Genomic DNA, 15,691 nt, shown 5'->3' on the forward strand with positions numbered 1-15,691 from the left:
AGTGTGAGCTGCCTCCCTAAGGCACCTTCTCTGGCTTTCTGCTTAACCTGTTGCCATCATAGATAACAGAAATGGAGAAATGGAGCCTTTGGGGTGTGGACACATGATCCCAAAGGCCACTAGCCTGGCCACTGCTCTCCTCCATTGTCCCTCTGCAGAACCCCCTAAGTCTGGGCCCCATAAGCTTTGCCATGGCCTCCTTCTCTACCCCCCCTTCTCTAAAAACTCTTGAGCAAATGGAAATCGAAGCAAAGGGCAGGAGGCCAGGAGCAAGGCAGGGCGGCTGGAGAGGGAAAGAAAGGAGCTGGGGTCAGGGAGACTGGAGGACGTCCCGCTTGAGGGGAGACTAGGAAGGAAGCCTATGGGGGGGGGTCTGGATCCAGGGGAAATGGGCTGTGCTGAGTGGGGGGCAGTATTGTGCCCCGAATCCTGTCTCCCTTCTGGGTGAAGGCTTCCTGGCTTGGGTCTGAGGTTCCTTTTCCATGCTGCCTTTGCAGAGATAATTAGCCGTGTGCTTGTTGCGCACAAGCCAATTATCCCCATCCGCTCGTCTCTAACTTTGCCGCTCACGTTTTTCCAAGCGTCTGTGCGCATCAGCGTGACAAGGTATTATCAAAGCTGACAAGCGTTCTCCTGAGGGCAATAGACTTCCAGCACAGTGCAGATAACACACTCCCCGGAGTTATTCAATGTGAAATATATGTAACTTAGTACAGCAATATTTAAAGTTTCGCTGACAGCTTCACTCCGTGTTATTGTTCACCTGCAGCGCAAGAGGGAGGCGGCAGAGATGGATTCCAGAGCAGGGAAATGGTTGCATTTTCCCCTTGCCTGCCAGAATTTCTGCCTGCCTCACTGCCGAAGGGTGGTGTGTGACGGAATTGGGCCTTTTTAACGTGCTCCTAAGTGATCTGCATGGGGTGGTGATGCCATGTATGGCTCAGGGAGGAAAGAAGGAAACGGGGCTGTGAGGAGTCCAAAAAGAATATGTCCAAACTGGGCAAATGCCATTAAAGTAGTGCATGTGCTTCTGTATACTGATTAGGCCACAAAATGCGAGCTCTGCCTATTCCCTGATGAGGCCCAAATCAGTTTGCCACCGAGGGAAAGGAGGCAGGCATTGGGCCTGTAGGGCAGCCAGACTCTTCTGCTCTCCTGCTCCTGCCCCAATGGGCAGAGGTGATGGAAACTGTAGCCCAACAGCGTTTGGAGGGCACAGGTTAGAATCAGATCATTTTGAAGCCCAAACCTGTCTAAGGCTCTCATCCCAAATCCACAGATAATCTTCAGGGGTCTGGGATGGGAAGGGCTTCCTCCTCCTCGCTGGCCCTCCTGATGAGCCGATGCTTTTCTCTTTTAAAATGTAGATTACAGGCGCCTGAAGAGCTTTCCTGTTGTGGCTCTTTGGAGTTCAAAGAGTGTGCTGCCATGACGGCCTGATGAATTCTGACACCTTCCCCATTGCTGCTTGCCATGCCTCTTTGGAGGAAAGAAGAGAACAAAACCTGATTTAATTTGTACATGGGATGGATTTGAGCAAGGAGCCCTTGATTTCAGAACTGTCAGGGGCGCCTGTGCTGTGTAACCTGAACTGACGGGAATAATTCACAGACTTAAAGCTGCACAAAAGCCGCTCGGCATTCAGTCACGTCAAGGTTATTCCTTGTAGCGTGGAGCATTTCTTGCCTTGTTGAACTGATGTGTTTTTAGGTGTTGGTTTCTCCAGGCCAAGGCGAGATCCTGCATTGCCCGTGTGATTCTTAAGTCTGCAGGAGGCCTCACGTGGTCCCTCAAGAGCACCTGGCTGACAGATGATAACTTGTGGCTTGCCATCACTGCTTGCCCTCATGCATTTCCCCCTTTGCTTTCCAGGCCAGCCGGGGGTCTCTATGGCATCGACAGCATGCCTGACCTGCGCAAGAAGAAGCCCACCCCACTTGTCAGTGACCTGGTGAGACTTCCTGCCCCCCATCTCCCCTCCATGAATATAATGGAAGTGGTCTTTACTGCTTTTCCTTCAAGTGCAGAAATGTTATAGGAACAAGACTCTTATGATGAGTTAGACCTGGATGATGTGGATCCCTGGCAAACTCTCGTTTGAAAAGCTGCAGCTTCTTGATGGAGCAGGTTTTCTCTGGAGGCCTCTGCATGGCAGCCTCCTGCCCTCAGCCCAGCTAAACTAAAAGCGAGGAAGGCAGGGAAGAGGCAAATCTTTTCCCAAGCGTTTCCTCTGTTTTGTAGACTCTGAAACAAATGTGTTAGTTTCACGTTTGCCTCTCTCTGCTGTGTGGATATATTTTGCAGACTGTCCCCTTTTCAAGTCTTGCTTGTTTCACTTTATATGCTGCTTCCGCCGTTCAGCATTTCTTTAACCCTCCCAGGGTCTTGTGTGCCACCTGCAACTTGGAAATGACTTGGTCTCTTGCCCAGATTGGGGCTCTGTCTCTTCCACCCAATCCAACACTGATTTCTTGAAGAGAGGCCTCACTCATGACCAAAGGGCTGGCTTTCATGCCTTGCATTTGGCACAGAAAGGCGGTGGAGAGATTATCAGTGTCAGTAAATCAAGGCGATGTAAATCTGTGTTCAAAACACACCAGAAAACATCAAAGCCGGAGTCGTGGGCAGTGGGTGAAGTGGACAGTGGGTGAAGGCACGGGTGGGTGAAGGGGGGGAGGATACAAATTTGGAAAGAGAATGGGCTACATGCAGCAGGTTTAAAACTAGATTATCAGGAGGAGCCTTGTTCTGAACAAAGGCTCCTTTGGGTGTTTGCCTCATGTGTTGGGAACTGGTGAAAAGGGGATGGCAAACGAGTTGTGGAGATTCCTTTATATAGAGGAGTCGTGCCATTTGGTTGGCTACAGTGGCATAGTGTGGTGGGCAGGGTCACAGGGGCAGCTGGCCTGGGTGCAAAATTCTTAAAGGTGCAAAATTTCAAAAGGAAGAAAAGAGAAAGTAGCAATAATAAATCAATAGTAGTCCCTCCCCCTCACACAGAAAATTTCCCAAAGTTCATGGGGTGGACTGAGGAGTGGATTTGGGTGGTGGCTGGTTGCTAGGGTGCCCCCTGAAGGGCTTTAGAAAGATACCCGTTCCCAACCAATCCCCTGTTCTGCTCTTCACCATGCTTGACGCTCACGGGGCATTACTGCTGCCACCGACCTATTGCCCCCTTGTTCCAGCCTATCAGTGGGCGGTGCCAAGGATACTTGCCTTGCCCTGGGTTCTGGCAACTCACGCTATGCCACTGGTTGGTTATAAGGCTTCCATAGTTTTTCAGAGCTGCACAATTGAAAGCAAGAAAGGTTTCAATTAACGTTACTGAGACTTAACAACAGATTTCAGGAACACACTAGATGAGCACAAGAGTCCTCCTACTTCCTTATCAGTAGCATTGACCAAGGCCAGTGTCACCAATTCCTCTAGACACTAAGATGGGAGTAGTACTTTCTCAACATTTCTGCAAAAGCAAAGGAAAGCAGTGAACTTATTTTCTGCACTGGCAGCAAGATCAGTCTTGCTTAATCCACACAGCGTAGAATAATAGCTAACTGGAGAATTGCATCTGTACCCTTGCAAAGAGGAAGCCTGGGCAATGTGTTTGTAGCTTTAGTGATGGGAGGACTAATGGAATTAACCTGTTACGCTTCTCTTGTATGCTGACATTCTCTTCCTACAGGCCATGGTAAGTGAAAATCCAACCATACGCTCCTTCCTACAACCACCTATTTAGTTGCATTTCCCTTTCTGGTGGCTGTCCCCCCCTTTTTTGTTTATTTCTGCAGTTTGTTCAATGGGGATACCCTGCCACATTCCGCTTCCTTGCCCATCAGTGTCTTAAGCATCCCACACAGTCTTGCTGTGAAATGGCCCTAGTTCTGGGGGCTTGGGCCACCTTCAGGGTGAGCATCATCACCTTGCCTGAGTGTGTGTGGCTGGAGGGCTCCGTGGATGAGGCCCTGATCCGCCTCCTGGCTCCCCTGTGCACTTGGCAGTGGGAGCAGCCAGTGGGCAAGCTCATTTCAGTCAGTGGCTGCCGAATATGGCATGTGGACGGATCCAGACATGCATGCCCACTTCTCCCTTTCTCAAGCCTCCATGCGTGGTGCCTGCCCCTTCTGGTCCCGGTGGTCTCTCTTCCATGGAGGAGAATTGCTGGCTTCCCCCGCCCGCAGCCTGGGGGAAGGTCCAAACTGTCTCCTGCAATGGAAGAGGCCAGCTTCCTTGAAAGCTGCCCTCAAAACATTGGGCAAAAATCTATCTGTTGGGGATCCTTTGGGTACATCTTGCCTTTTTTCCCAAGCAAGAGGCTGGATTCAGTAGGTCTGTTGGATCCCTTTATGTGATCCCCCTTGGACCTTCCTTCTGTGCCCTGCCTGTGACACGAGGAAGAGCTTTGATGAGTGGCTAATTGGGGGGCCAAGTGGGTGACCTCCTTCTGGGCCCTTCTTCCTCTCAGGGGCAGAGGAGCTGTGGTGGGAATGGTAGAGCAGGCAAGCCTGCTGGAGCACGGAGGCCCCTTCTCACCTGTTGCGTTCCTATTAGTTTGGCTTCCTGCCCTCCCTTCAAGGAGCTCAGGGCGTCTGACTTGGGGGTCAGCAACATGCGCAGAGACCACCCTGAGCTGTGAACGATGCTCTTGAAAGAAGCACAAGGGTGCAGAGTAACTGAGGCTGCTTTTCTTTCCCAGTCGCTGGTCCAGTCCCGGAAGGCCGGAATTACCTCAGCCATGGCCACCCGAACTTCTCTCAAGGACGAGGAGCTGGTAAGGGAGCCGGAGAGCTCGCCTCCGCCTTCTGGCAGGCCCCGGCCTGTGGTCCGAGTGCCCCTCGCGCTCTCCGTGGAGCACAAAAGCCGGCTCAGAGCGAAGCTGGCGTGGAAAGTCCGCCCTCGTCGGCACAGGCGAGATCAAAATAGCATGAAAGGGGGAGACTTTCAAAGGCAGCCAAGAGAGCTGAGCTTGCTCCCACAGAACAGCCATTACAAGAACAATGGGGGGTGTGCCGGGGGGGGGGCGGTTAATTACCTACGTGGGACTGCTGAAAGGAAAAACAGCAGCACCTGAGGAGACGGAACAGAGCGGCTCTTGCGCGGCTGTTTCCATCAAGTCTCCTGCTCCTTGCCTGTCCTTTGAAAGTGCTGCCCAGGGCCTGGCTCTTAGGAGCGATGGGGCGGGGGCCACGGAGGGCTCCCCACACGCTGCCACCACAACACAATGCAGGCATTGGTGGCCTGGTCGGTTGCCGGGCCTTGTTGAAAGGAAGCTCACAGGAGAGGAGGGCTCTGCTTGCTCAGCCTACGTGGATCAGCCCCACCACTCTGGCTTTGGTTACTAGGGGCAGCTAGCACACTCGAGGAGCTCTTCTCCTGCAATGAAGTAACCCCCCCCCCCGGCCTCTTTTGGTTTGGAAACGCTGGCCCTGAACACGTCCTTGCTGAGTTTGGCAAGGAGCTGTTCGCCGTTAGTGCTGCTCTCTGTGCGCTGCCTGGAAGGGTGGCTCTGCTTCAGGGCTGACCCCGGCAGGCATCCCATAAAGCTGGCAGGTGTGGCTGGGTCCCGTATTCTGACCCTTCAAGAAAACGGAGCCTGATCCCTAAACGAAACAATGCCAGCCGCGCGTGCTGAAGCCTTTCCCCTGCGCAGGCTGTGACTCCACTGCCTTCCTGTTTCAGAAATCACATGTATATAAGAAGACCTTGCAAGCCTTAATCTACCCCATCTCCTGCACAACCCCCCACAACTTTGAGGTCTGGACAGCCACCACCCCCACCTACTGCTACGAGTGCGAGGGGCTGCTCTGGGGCATCGCACGGCAAGGGATGCGCTGCACAGAGTGTGGGGTCAAATGCCACGAGAAGTGCCAAGATCTGCTGAATGCCGACTGCCTGCAGAGTGAGTAGCCCCTCTCTTTCCTGTGGGGCAAGAACTGCTAGGGGTAGAGGGGGCGGCCTGTAGGGCAGCCACATTTGTTTCATTTCTCAGTGGCTTGTTCTTGGAGAATGAGGCAAATGAATGGAAAGGCTAAAAAAATGGGGGCGAGGAAATGGAGAGAAGGCTCTTGAGATTCTGAACAGCGGTCAAGACGCTGTTGGATCTCCCTGGTGATGGTGCTTCGTCTGCTCTGGCTGGGGCTCCCCTCGTTCCATGGGGGCTGGGGGTGCAGGAGAGTTGGAGTCCAGCAGCATCTGCCGTGGGGCATCAGGTGAGCCAGCTCTGCCCTGCAGGAGGTGGAGATGTTCTTCAACCCAGCCTTGGCACAGGAGACCCAAGTGACCTCCGTGGCCAGAAGGACCTTGCAGACAGCTGTGTCCTCTCTAGACTGAGAGCATCTGACTGCTTGGTAACCTCCCCTCTGGATCTGACGCAGTCCATGGTTGTTCACTCATGTCAGCTGTCCTGGGAGGGGCCCCTCTTTTTTTCCTTTTTGTTGAAGGAAAAGCCAAAATAAAATAAGTTTACTCTTGTGGGTTTCTGTCTGTATCACAAATAGAAAGCTGTGTTTTTGTCTTTCCCTTCTTGGGGGAGAGGTCTCTTTCCCCCTCCATGGGGAAAACAAGCTGTTTCCTTGTTAGCTGCTGACCGCTTTGGCCTCCTGTCTTTGGGAAGAGTTAAAGCTCAGAAAAGCTGACACTTTGGGCAGTAGCTTTGTTCTGGGCTGGCCCCATCCCTCTCCCTTGATGCGGCGGGAAGGACATCAATACCCAGCCTGGCTTTGTGTTTCCTTTCCTGCCTCTCCTCTTGGCACCTGAATGTTTGAGCCAAGTAGCATTTTGGTCTCGGTGGATCACTTTGAATATAATTTCAACCATGGAGTCCCGGGAGGAGTTGCCTCTTGTTTTTGTGTGTGCAAATTGCCTCCTTTGTCTTGTGAAGGACAGATGGCTTTTTAGCGGCTCTGTGAGGGAGGTAAAAAAGAAAAAGAAGTCCACCTGGTTTGCAGCTTCACAGAAATAGAAATCTCACATTTTGAATGCAGCAGGTGCGGCAGATGCATTGATGCCCAGATGGCAAATCCTGCAGGGAAGCTATGAGGCCTAATTTTGGTTTTGTTTTCTGAGAGTTGACCCACTACTGGCAACTTGCTGAGGCTGCCTGCTCAGCCCGTCTTTTCCTAGAGTTGAACCAGACGGGTCATTGCTGCTTGATATCATTCATCTGAATCACCACCATGGTTTGTCAAGAGGCCTGCTTTCTGAATGCAGAAAGGAAATTTGTGGGGTGTGTGGAACAGGGCAGAGATGAGAGACCGTAGGCCAGGACCTGGGCAAAGCACTTGGAGGGAGCGTCCTGCACTGGACAAACTGGGCAGAATCCTTGTCATGTCTGTTGCTGTGTCTTCCTCCCTGCTGCAACAGTTCACAGGGGCTCAGAAAAGTTGCTTGTATGCCATGAATGCCATGACCTGGGATCATTATTTGGACATACATAAAAGTCTGTATACTTCGGGACACTCCTGCAGGAGAACAAAGGATTGAAAACAGACTGTGCCATTTGGATGCCCCCTTTTCTTGGGTTTCATATCCTTATTTCTTAAGTCGTAGTTCGTGCAAACACTTTATCTTGGTGCCAGTTCTGCGCCATTTTGAATTGAATTTGATAGGAGCATGTAGCTTGCCTATGTTCAGTTAAGGTCTGGAGCCCCATCACAAACCATCCTCAACCTCCCCCCCCCCCCCGCCAGAGCAGAGGGGAGAGACTATTTCCCCTAATGAAGGTAAGGGGGGAGAGGAGGGTGCCCCCCTCCCTGGCGCATCTTGCAGTGCTTTTAGCTGTGAGGCTGCGGCATCCTTGACTCAAACCCTGGAAGCCAACCAGCCGCTTTGGGAACTGGTTCACTTCCGACTCCGCTCTGGTTGTTTGATCAAAAGGGGGAATTCTCGTTCTCTTCCTTTTACAAACCTTGGTGCTGAGCGTTCAGGCGGTGATTGAAGTGCAACCTTTGTGAGCGCCAGTTTCGTCACAGGCTCTCTGTCAAGAAGTGTTTGGGCAGCAGAAGGAACGCTGGTTTTTATTTTAAATCGCAAAGCCTATTTTAGGGTTCCAAGAACAAATCATTTTCAGGCATTACCCTCCTACCTAACAGATGTCCCCCATACCATCAGCAGGAGGAAGGTGCACATTTCTCCACTAAGGCAAATGGCACTTGGGGGAAAACTCCCGAGGGGATCCCCAGTTCCTGTGCAGCAAGCACATTCCGTTGGAGGCTTCCCTCTCCTTGTGACCACCCTGCGCAAGATGCTGGGGGAGCCAGAAGCCATGGGGGGGGGGTTGGCTCCTGAGGTTGGGATGCTGTTCTGTCATCTGGCCAGGAAAAGACCTTTAAGTTACAGGCTAGCAGGATCCCCTTTCCCCCTACTCAGCCTCTACTTATAAACGCTGTTTCTGTCTGTCTGCGGCTCTCCCATTAGCAACAAGTGCTCTGTTTCCAACTGCCTTGGGTGGCATCAGGAATCTCAGTCTTGCATACCACACAGCCCTGACTTAGGGGAATTGAGTTGGGTCCAACTTCCTGGAAACTAGCATGATTCCAAGAGCAGTTTTGCTCCCCGGATCGACGGGGTCAGCTCTTTGCCAGCCGTCCCTTGCTAATCCTTTCCGCATTGTTTGCAGGAGCGGCAGAGAAGTGCTCAAAGCATGGGGCCGAGGATCGCACCCAGAACATCATCATGGCCATGAAGGATCGCATGAAGATCCGAGAGAGGAACAAACCAGAGATCTTTGACCTGATCAGAGATGTCTTCAGTGAGAGCAAAATGACCCACTCTCAGCAGATGAAGACGGTCAAGCAGAGCGTTCTGGACGGTACCTCCAAGTGGTCAGCCAAAATCACCATCACAGGTCAGCAAGGCGGCCTGAGCCGTGAGGGGGGTGAAGGTGCCTTAGCTGCTGCTGGAACTGCCTCGTGTTTTTCTTTAGCTGTGCCGTCTTGTTACGATAATGTGTTTTTCTGAACCTTCACCTTTCCCCCCGTAGTGGTCTGTGCGCAAGGCCTGCAAGCCAAGGACAAAACGGGGTCCAGTGACCCATACGTGACAGTCCAAGTCGGCAAGACAAAGAAGAGAACAAAAACAATATTTGGGAACCTGAATCCCATCTGGGATGAAAAGTTCCACTTGTAAGTATTTGTGTGTTGTTTTTTCCACTCTTTCATAGCTTCCCGTGTTGTCCTTTTTGTTTACAAAACACCTTGGGGGGGGAGGGGACACAAATACCTGCCAAATATCTCAATAATAATAAAAAGGCCAAAAGTTGTTGTTGATGATGATGATGGTGATGACGATGATGATGATGATGATGATGATAATGATAATAATAATAATAATAATAATAATAATAATAATAATAATAATACACATTTAATCTATTTAGCCCTGATTCAAGATAGCAGCATCCAGGGGCGCAAGAAGGGGGTAGCCACCCACCCACAGGCATTTCTGGAGAAAGACAATTGAAAGGGGCCCAGTTGTCTGGCTTATCGTCTGGTTTGTGTAGTGAAATTCCTTGGTAGAGGCAGGACGTACAACTGCGGTGATCATCTGAATTCCCTGCTGGAGATGGGAGTTGGAGATTGGGTGCTACAGCAGAGCTGCTCTTTTCTGACGGTTGGATTGAGAAGGTGGTGCTGAGCCTGCAGCCATTGTACAATATAGCTTTACTCTGTCTTGTCCCCCGACCTCTTCAATGTCTTCTTGAAACCGACAGGGGAGGTTTGCCAGGGATTTGGGTATCTGCCTTTTCATCTGATCCAGAAGAGACTGTGGACGTCTGGGCTCCATGATGGGCTGGGTGTGGGCTGAGGAGCTGGGGCTCAGTCCTGGGAAGGTGGAGGTGCTGCTGTTGGGTGGTGTGTTGGACCATGACAGGTAGACGTCAGGGCTGCACTTTCCCTCTTGGCAGCTCAGGGCTGCCTTTGGAGCCAGCTTTGCTGAGAGATGCCTAAGGAGAAGCGATGCCTTTCAACGACTCCAGATTCCCCTTCTGGGAAGGGATGATCTTGTCTCAGATATCCATGCTGTGCTAACACCCAGTTGGAGGACTGCTGTGCGGTATATATGGGGCTGCCTATGCAAAACATTTGGAAACGTCGGTTATTCCAGAGCACAGCAGCCAAGATATTAGCTGGGTCTCATTTGGGGGAACTTCACTGGCTTCTGATTTCCTTTGGAAAGTGCTGACTCTAACCAAGAAAGCTATTCATAGCCTGGGGGCTCTTCTCCTGTAAGAACCTTCCTTTCAGTGGGGATCAGATCAGGCCCTTCCAGAAGCTAGAGGGGGCTGTCGCTGCAGAGAGGGCCTTTTCTGTGGGGCTGTCCCACTTTCTTTGCCTGCTCCAGACACATTGACCTGGCCTCCTCATTACTCTCTGCTAAGCCTCCTGCTTTCCTGACCTTTCAACAGAACTTGGGATCCGTCATCATCACCAGGTTTTTTATTTATTTGTACAGTGGTGCCCCGCAAGACGAACGCCTCGCAAGACGAAAAACCCGCTAGACGAAAGGGTTTTCCGTTTTGGAGGCGCTTCGTAAAACGAATTCCCCTATGGGGTTGCTTCGCAAGACGAAAAAAATATTGCATCCCCCTGCGGTTTTTTTTCGCTTTTTTCACCCTTTTCTTAAGCCGCTAAGCCGCTTATCAGCTGTTCCGCTGATAAGCCGCTTAACAGCTGATCGCTGGAAGCCGCTTGACAGCTGTAGCGCTAATCCGCTAAGCTGTCAATGGGCTTGCTTCGCAAGACGAAAAAACCGCTATACGAAGAGCCTCACGGAACGGATTAATTTCGTCTTGTGAGGCACCACTGTACTGTTTATTTTTTAGTACTTTTGAGTATTGTTTCTGCTTTTGCTCCTTTTATTGAAATCAATGATATTTAAGTGGTTATTTGTAAGCTTCTCTCAGGACAAGGCAAAGGAAAAAGGAAAAAAAGAAACTTACATGGGCCTCTGGTTCTGTTTGTTAGAGGCAGGGCCCGCCCACCCATGAGGCAAGGTGAGGCAAGGTGAGGCAACCGCCTCAGGTGGCAAGATCCACAAGTGCAGCAGATCCCAATGTAGATCTTTATCCCCGCCCCCGCCCCGTTATGGATGTAGATCTTCATTCAGCCCTTATTCCCAAGCAGGGAAGGAGAGACCATTTTGTGGTTCGCCTCAGGTGCCCAAATGTCTTGGGCCGGCCCTGGTTAGAGGGATTATGGTCCCTTCATCTTGCTTTAGAAAGGGCAGCAGGGTGCCTGCAGGGTGCTTCTCGGTTAACAGTGCAACCCCTGTATCTGTGCCCAAGTGGCATGAAACCTGGCGGGCAGCACGGTGACAGAGAGCAGGGAAAGCTGCAGCTAAGGACTTTGTTAGTCTGCAAAGTGGTTGCCAAGTTAACAAGAGATGCCCTGAAGTTGCTGCTGCTGTCGTTTCACATTTAATTAACGCTAAACCTAAAGCGGAGTCGGCTGCTGCAGAACAGCTTTGTTCGATGGGTGCTCAGCTTCTTTAAAAGGGTCTCCTCCTTGACAGCAGTTGGCCAGCTTTTCCCTTCCTCCTCTTGGCCTCCTCCCTCCCTGGGCAAAGGAGCCCTATGACCCCCAGAAGACCCCAAAGTGTCAGCCAAGGGACCTTTGCGTTTGGTATTTTCGTCAGCTATCTGAGCTGCCATGGCTCTTCTTCCTTGAGAGCAGATTTTGAATGAAAATGGACGAAGTGGGTCTTCTGTGAGCTAGAGCTGGTGGATCTCACTCCATTCTGAGTGTCAGATGCAGTTTGTGTTTTCAAGAAAATTGCGCACGTTACAAAGATTAAGCTTTTGCTTGGATGGATGAGGAAGCCCTCCTGGTCTTTCTTTAGAGAATAATTGTCCACAGGAGGCCTGACGGGTTCCTTACAAAGTATTCTGCAACCTCCAGGTTTAAGAGCATGAATGGAGGAGAGACGGAATCCTTGCGTTGGGCTGAAAGGGGTGCATGAACATCCCGGGAATCAGCTGCCACCCAGTGACCCTTCCCATTGTCCCAGGGCGGGTTCAGCACCGGGAGTGGAGTTTCTCTTCCCTCTGGGCTGGGAAGCCAGTTTCCTCCGGACGTTCGCTGCCCGTTCAATGCCAGCACTTGGGAAAGCAGAAGAGCTGCCTGCTCACAAGGCTGGAGCTGGAAAGCCGAGACATGGGCACGTCGAACCTCTGCTGACGTCTCCAGATGTAATTGTCTCAAAGGGGGAATCAGAAAGCACAGCTCATCAGGGGAATAATCACGCATAAACACAGGATTTCGGTGAGATGCTGAGCGTGATAATAGGCTGGGCCCCTGCAAGAAAGATTACAGAGCCAGGCGGAAGCTTTTAAGCAGCGACACTGTAGTTAACCACCCAGCTGGCTAGTTTGAGAGGATTTAATGGTAATCAAAACTGTTACATGCGGCTGCCTCATCTACACCTGATATTGATCATCAGCTGCAGGGAGGCATCTCATCTCTTGTAGCAGCTGGACTGGCTTTGGTAGCGAGGGAATAAATATATCACAAAAGTACCCCGCTATCTCCCCTCCCCACAAGGCACCCAGCGACATTGCCATGTGGCTAGAAGAATACCATGCCTGGCAGCTTCTGGAACATTGGCATGACTTGGGCAGAGAGAGACCGCCCACATTTGACCACTCGCAGTGTCATCCTGTTAAAAAAGCACAGAGTGTAGTTCTGAGAGAGGAGGGGTCGGGTTTTGTGTGAAGCATGTGTAGACTTGTGAAGAAATACATGACTGGAGCATAGAAAACAGATTGAGAGTATAGGGGTAAGAACTGTAGGAGACAGAAGCACCTTACTGGGGGTGTCTGCTATAGACCTCCAAGCCAGACTGAAGACTTGGGTGGTGCAGATTACCAACCATTCAGAAAAGAAAGATATAGTAGTCATGGGAAACTTCAGCTTCCCCGATATCTGTTGGAATGCAAACTCTGCCAAGAAGGTGAGGTCCAGCATGCACTCTGGCTCTGAGAAGGCCAATTTCAAAAAGCTTAAGGAGCTGCTGGGTGAGATTCCCATGCTCAGAAATGCTCAGAGAGAAGGGAGTCCAAGTTGGGTGGGGATTTCTAAGAGGAGAAACTGGAGGTTCTGTGAAACCTCAGGCTCTCTCTCCACACACACACACACACACACACACACACCAACTACTGGTGCGTTTGACTCTTGAGAAGCCTGCTTGATGCAGCATTTCCAGAGTAGCTGAGATTCCTGCACTGCAGGGGTTGGGCTAGATGACTCTTGGGGTCCCTCCCGACTTTGCAATTCTATGATTCTAAGCCCGAAAAGAGAGGTGGCACCCCTGGCCCACCCTCTTGGCAGAGAGGGCAGAGCAGTGCCACCCTCAGGGAGCGAGAGGAGCCCACTCAGAGAGAGGCCTTCCATGAGTCTGAATGGAGCTCCGCTTCCCAGTGGGAGCTGACGGCAGAAAGGTTTCAGATGGAAGGCAGCCTCCCTGGGAACGTCTCTCATTTAATTCACTTTTAGCCGTACAAATTGCCAGGAGTTTAAAAGGTGTCAATTAATGGATCCCGAGTTACAGGTCAGTGGCAACTGGAAGCCCCACAAAGGCTTGGGGGAGAGCGAGGGAAATGCCACTGTCCTGATTGACAGAAGCTTCGCAGTTCGCCCATGACCCATTTTTCCACTTTCTTCTTCATTTTCTTCGGGTTGCTTGGCAACAGATGGTGCATTCTTAAAAAGGCTAAATCCCAAGCCTTGAGCACAGGCTCTGCGATGAGGCAGGTCGTGCGTTTTCCTCCCCAGGCTGGGTAGTTGCCAGGGCTGGTTAGGATGAGTAATTGTTCCCATCATGGGTCCACCTGGGCCTCTCAGTCCGTCCTTTCTGTCGCTTGCCCTTTGTGAGCTGAGGCATTTGCCACAGGAGCCAACCCGTCTTGCTAGACACACACACACACAAACCTGTTTTGGGGCTGCGGGGAGAGAAGTGGACCCAAAAATGAGTTTAGTCCAAACGCATGCATCCTCTTTCCCTTGTACCTTCAGGTTGGCTTCAGTATCACATTTGCACACCAGAGATTGCTTCCAGAATAACTTCTGAAAAGGCTGCGTGCCTCTGGAAAGCAGGTGTTCCATAAGGATTCAAGAGCAAGCTGGGAGATGCTGGCTTGGTTCCTTTCTGCTCAGTGTAGCACCCCAGGAAACAGCCGCAGGAGTGGCAAATGTTCAGGTCACGTGGTTTTTACCTGTGTCGCAATAAGCAGCCGTGCGGACAGGTTCCGAAAGAGCATTCCTGTGGGGGTCCAGGACCAAGGAAGAGGGTTGCAGCTTTTCCCCCTGGGAATGAGCTCAGCTTCTACTGGGGATTGTCCACGCTCCGTGCCAAGATCACACGCAGGGTTGTTTTTGTATCGACTGGAGACTCAATGGCTTTAAACTGATGTGAAAAGCAAACGGCAGCCGGTCTTCACATCTTGAGGAAACATCATATTGGGCTGCCTGGGAAAGAGATGATTGCCAGGCAGAGCCCAGCTCCCTCTGCCAGTTGTCTCCCTCTGAGAAGTCTCAGGTCTCCCAACCTCATAGCTGGCAGAGCTCTCTAGGCCCTTCTGGGTGGGGGAAACGTCACCTGGTGGGCTCAGCTTATATGTGCAAGATTTCAGCTGGTTGTGAGGAAGGATGCAAAGCGGTGGCATTGCATCCTTTTCTTTGGCCTGGAATCCCTCAATCCTTCCTCCTTTCCTCAGCAAATGCTGCATTTCTTTAGGAAAGCTGAGCCTAATACAGCAGAGGACATGTGGGGCAGTGGAGGAGTGAGGGAGATACTTTTTTAAGGCAGGAGACGGAGCTACATGACAGTGCGCTCCCTCCTTGAACATCTTGAGACTTAGGCTGGTGTGCTGCTCGTTTGGAGCTCTTGACTCCATCCCCTGCTGTCCTGCACTGCACAGGGAGGAAGGGGGCCGTTCTCTCTTCCCTCCCAGGCAGCCTTGTGGAGCTTCCTCACGCCCATGATCTCCTCTTCCTGGCTTGCTTTCAGTGAGTGCCATAATTCCTCTGACCGGATCAAAGTGCGGGTCTGGGACGAAGACGACGACATCAAGTCCCGGGTCAAACAGAGGCTGAAACGGGAGTCGGATGACTTTCTGGGGCAGACCATTATTGAGGTGCGAACCCTCAGCGGGGAGATGGACGTCTGGTACAACCTGGGTAAGAAACCTCTTTGCTTGCTGGCATTTAGGCAGATGCTGAATGGGAAAAGGGGCATAGCTCAGGGGTAGAACGTCTGCTTTGTAGGCAGGTTCGATGTTCCTGGGCCTACGCTGCTTCACTTCAGTTGGAAATACAGCTTTGTAGACATGTGGATAGACTACCTTCAAAAACAAAGGGAAATTGTGTGAGAGAAACACAGAGAGAGACCTACTTCAGTCTGTGCTCAGCCAATAATTTAGTTTCTGGGCCTCAAAAATACAAGCTGCAAAATCTTTCCACCTGGAAGCCCTGGCAGAGTCTGGCAGAGAGGCCACAGAAGTGGCTTCCCTGAGCCTTTCCCTGCAGGGCTGCCTTCTGAGCTCTGACTCGGTTGCAGTGCCAGGAGTGACTGGGCTCAGAACCCAGATCCGCTGCCTCTCACTGCGCACACAAGCAAGAGAACAGCTGCCATGAAGACTCCCCCAGAAGAGTGTTGTGGGCAGAAGCAAAGCCGTCCGCAGACACCTCTCCTTAACACC

At 51.5% G+C, this 15,691-nt stretch overlaps 1 protein-coding gene across 13 annotated transcripts in view; it reads left to right on the forward strand.

Annotated features, from left to right (window-relative positions):
* Positions 1-15,691, forward strand: part of UNC13B (unc-13 homolog B) — a 156,787-nt gene that overhangs the window by 95,443 nt on the left and 45,653 nt on the right. For all 13 annotated transcript variants that reach the window (XM_081929483.1, XM_081929490.1, XM_081929492.1 and 10 more), the window contains 6 exons: positions 1,873-1,951; positions 4,694-4,768; positions 5,677-5,896; positions 8,615-8,842; positions 8,978-9,119; positions 15,001-15,170. In XM_081929483.1, the coding sequence (XP_081785609.1) occupies positions 1,873-1,951; positions 4,694-4,768; positions 5,677-5,896; positions 8,615-8,842; positions 8,978-9,119; positions 15,001-15,170 (914 nt within the window). The remainder of the gene's footprint in view (positions 1-1,872; positions 1,952-4,693; positions 4,769-5,676; positions 5,897-8,614; positions 8,843-8,977; positions 9,120-15,000; positions 15,171-15,691) is intronic.

The sequence above is a fragment of the Podarcis melisellensis genome (assembly GCF_964234715.1).
Source record: "Podarcis melisellensis genome assembly, chromosome: 11".
Classification (NCBI taxonomy): Eukaryota; Metazoa; Chordata; class Lepidosauria; order Squamata; family Lacertidae; genus Podarcis; species Podarcis melisellensis.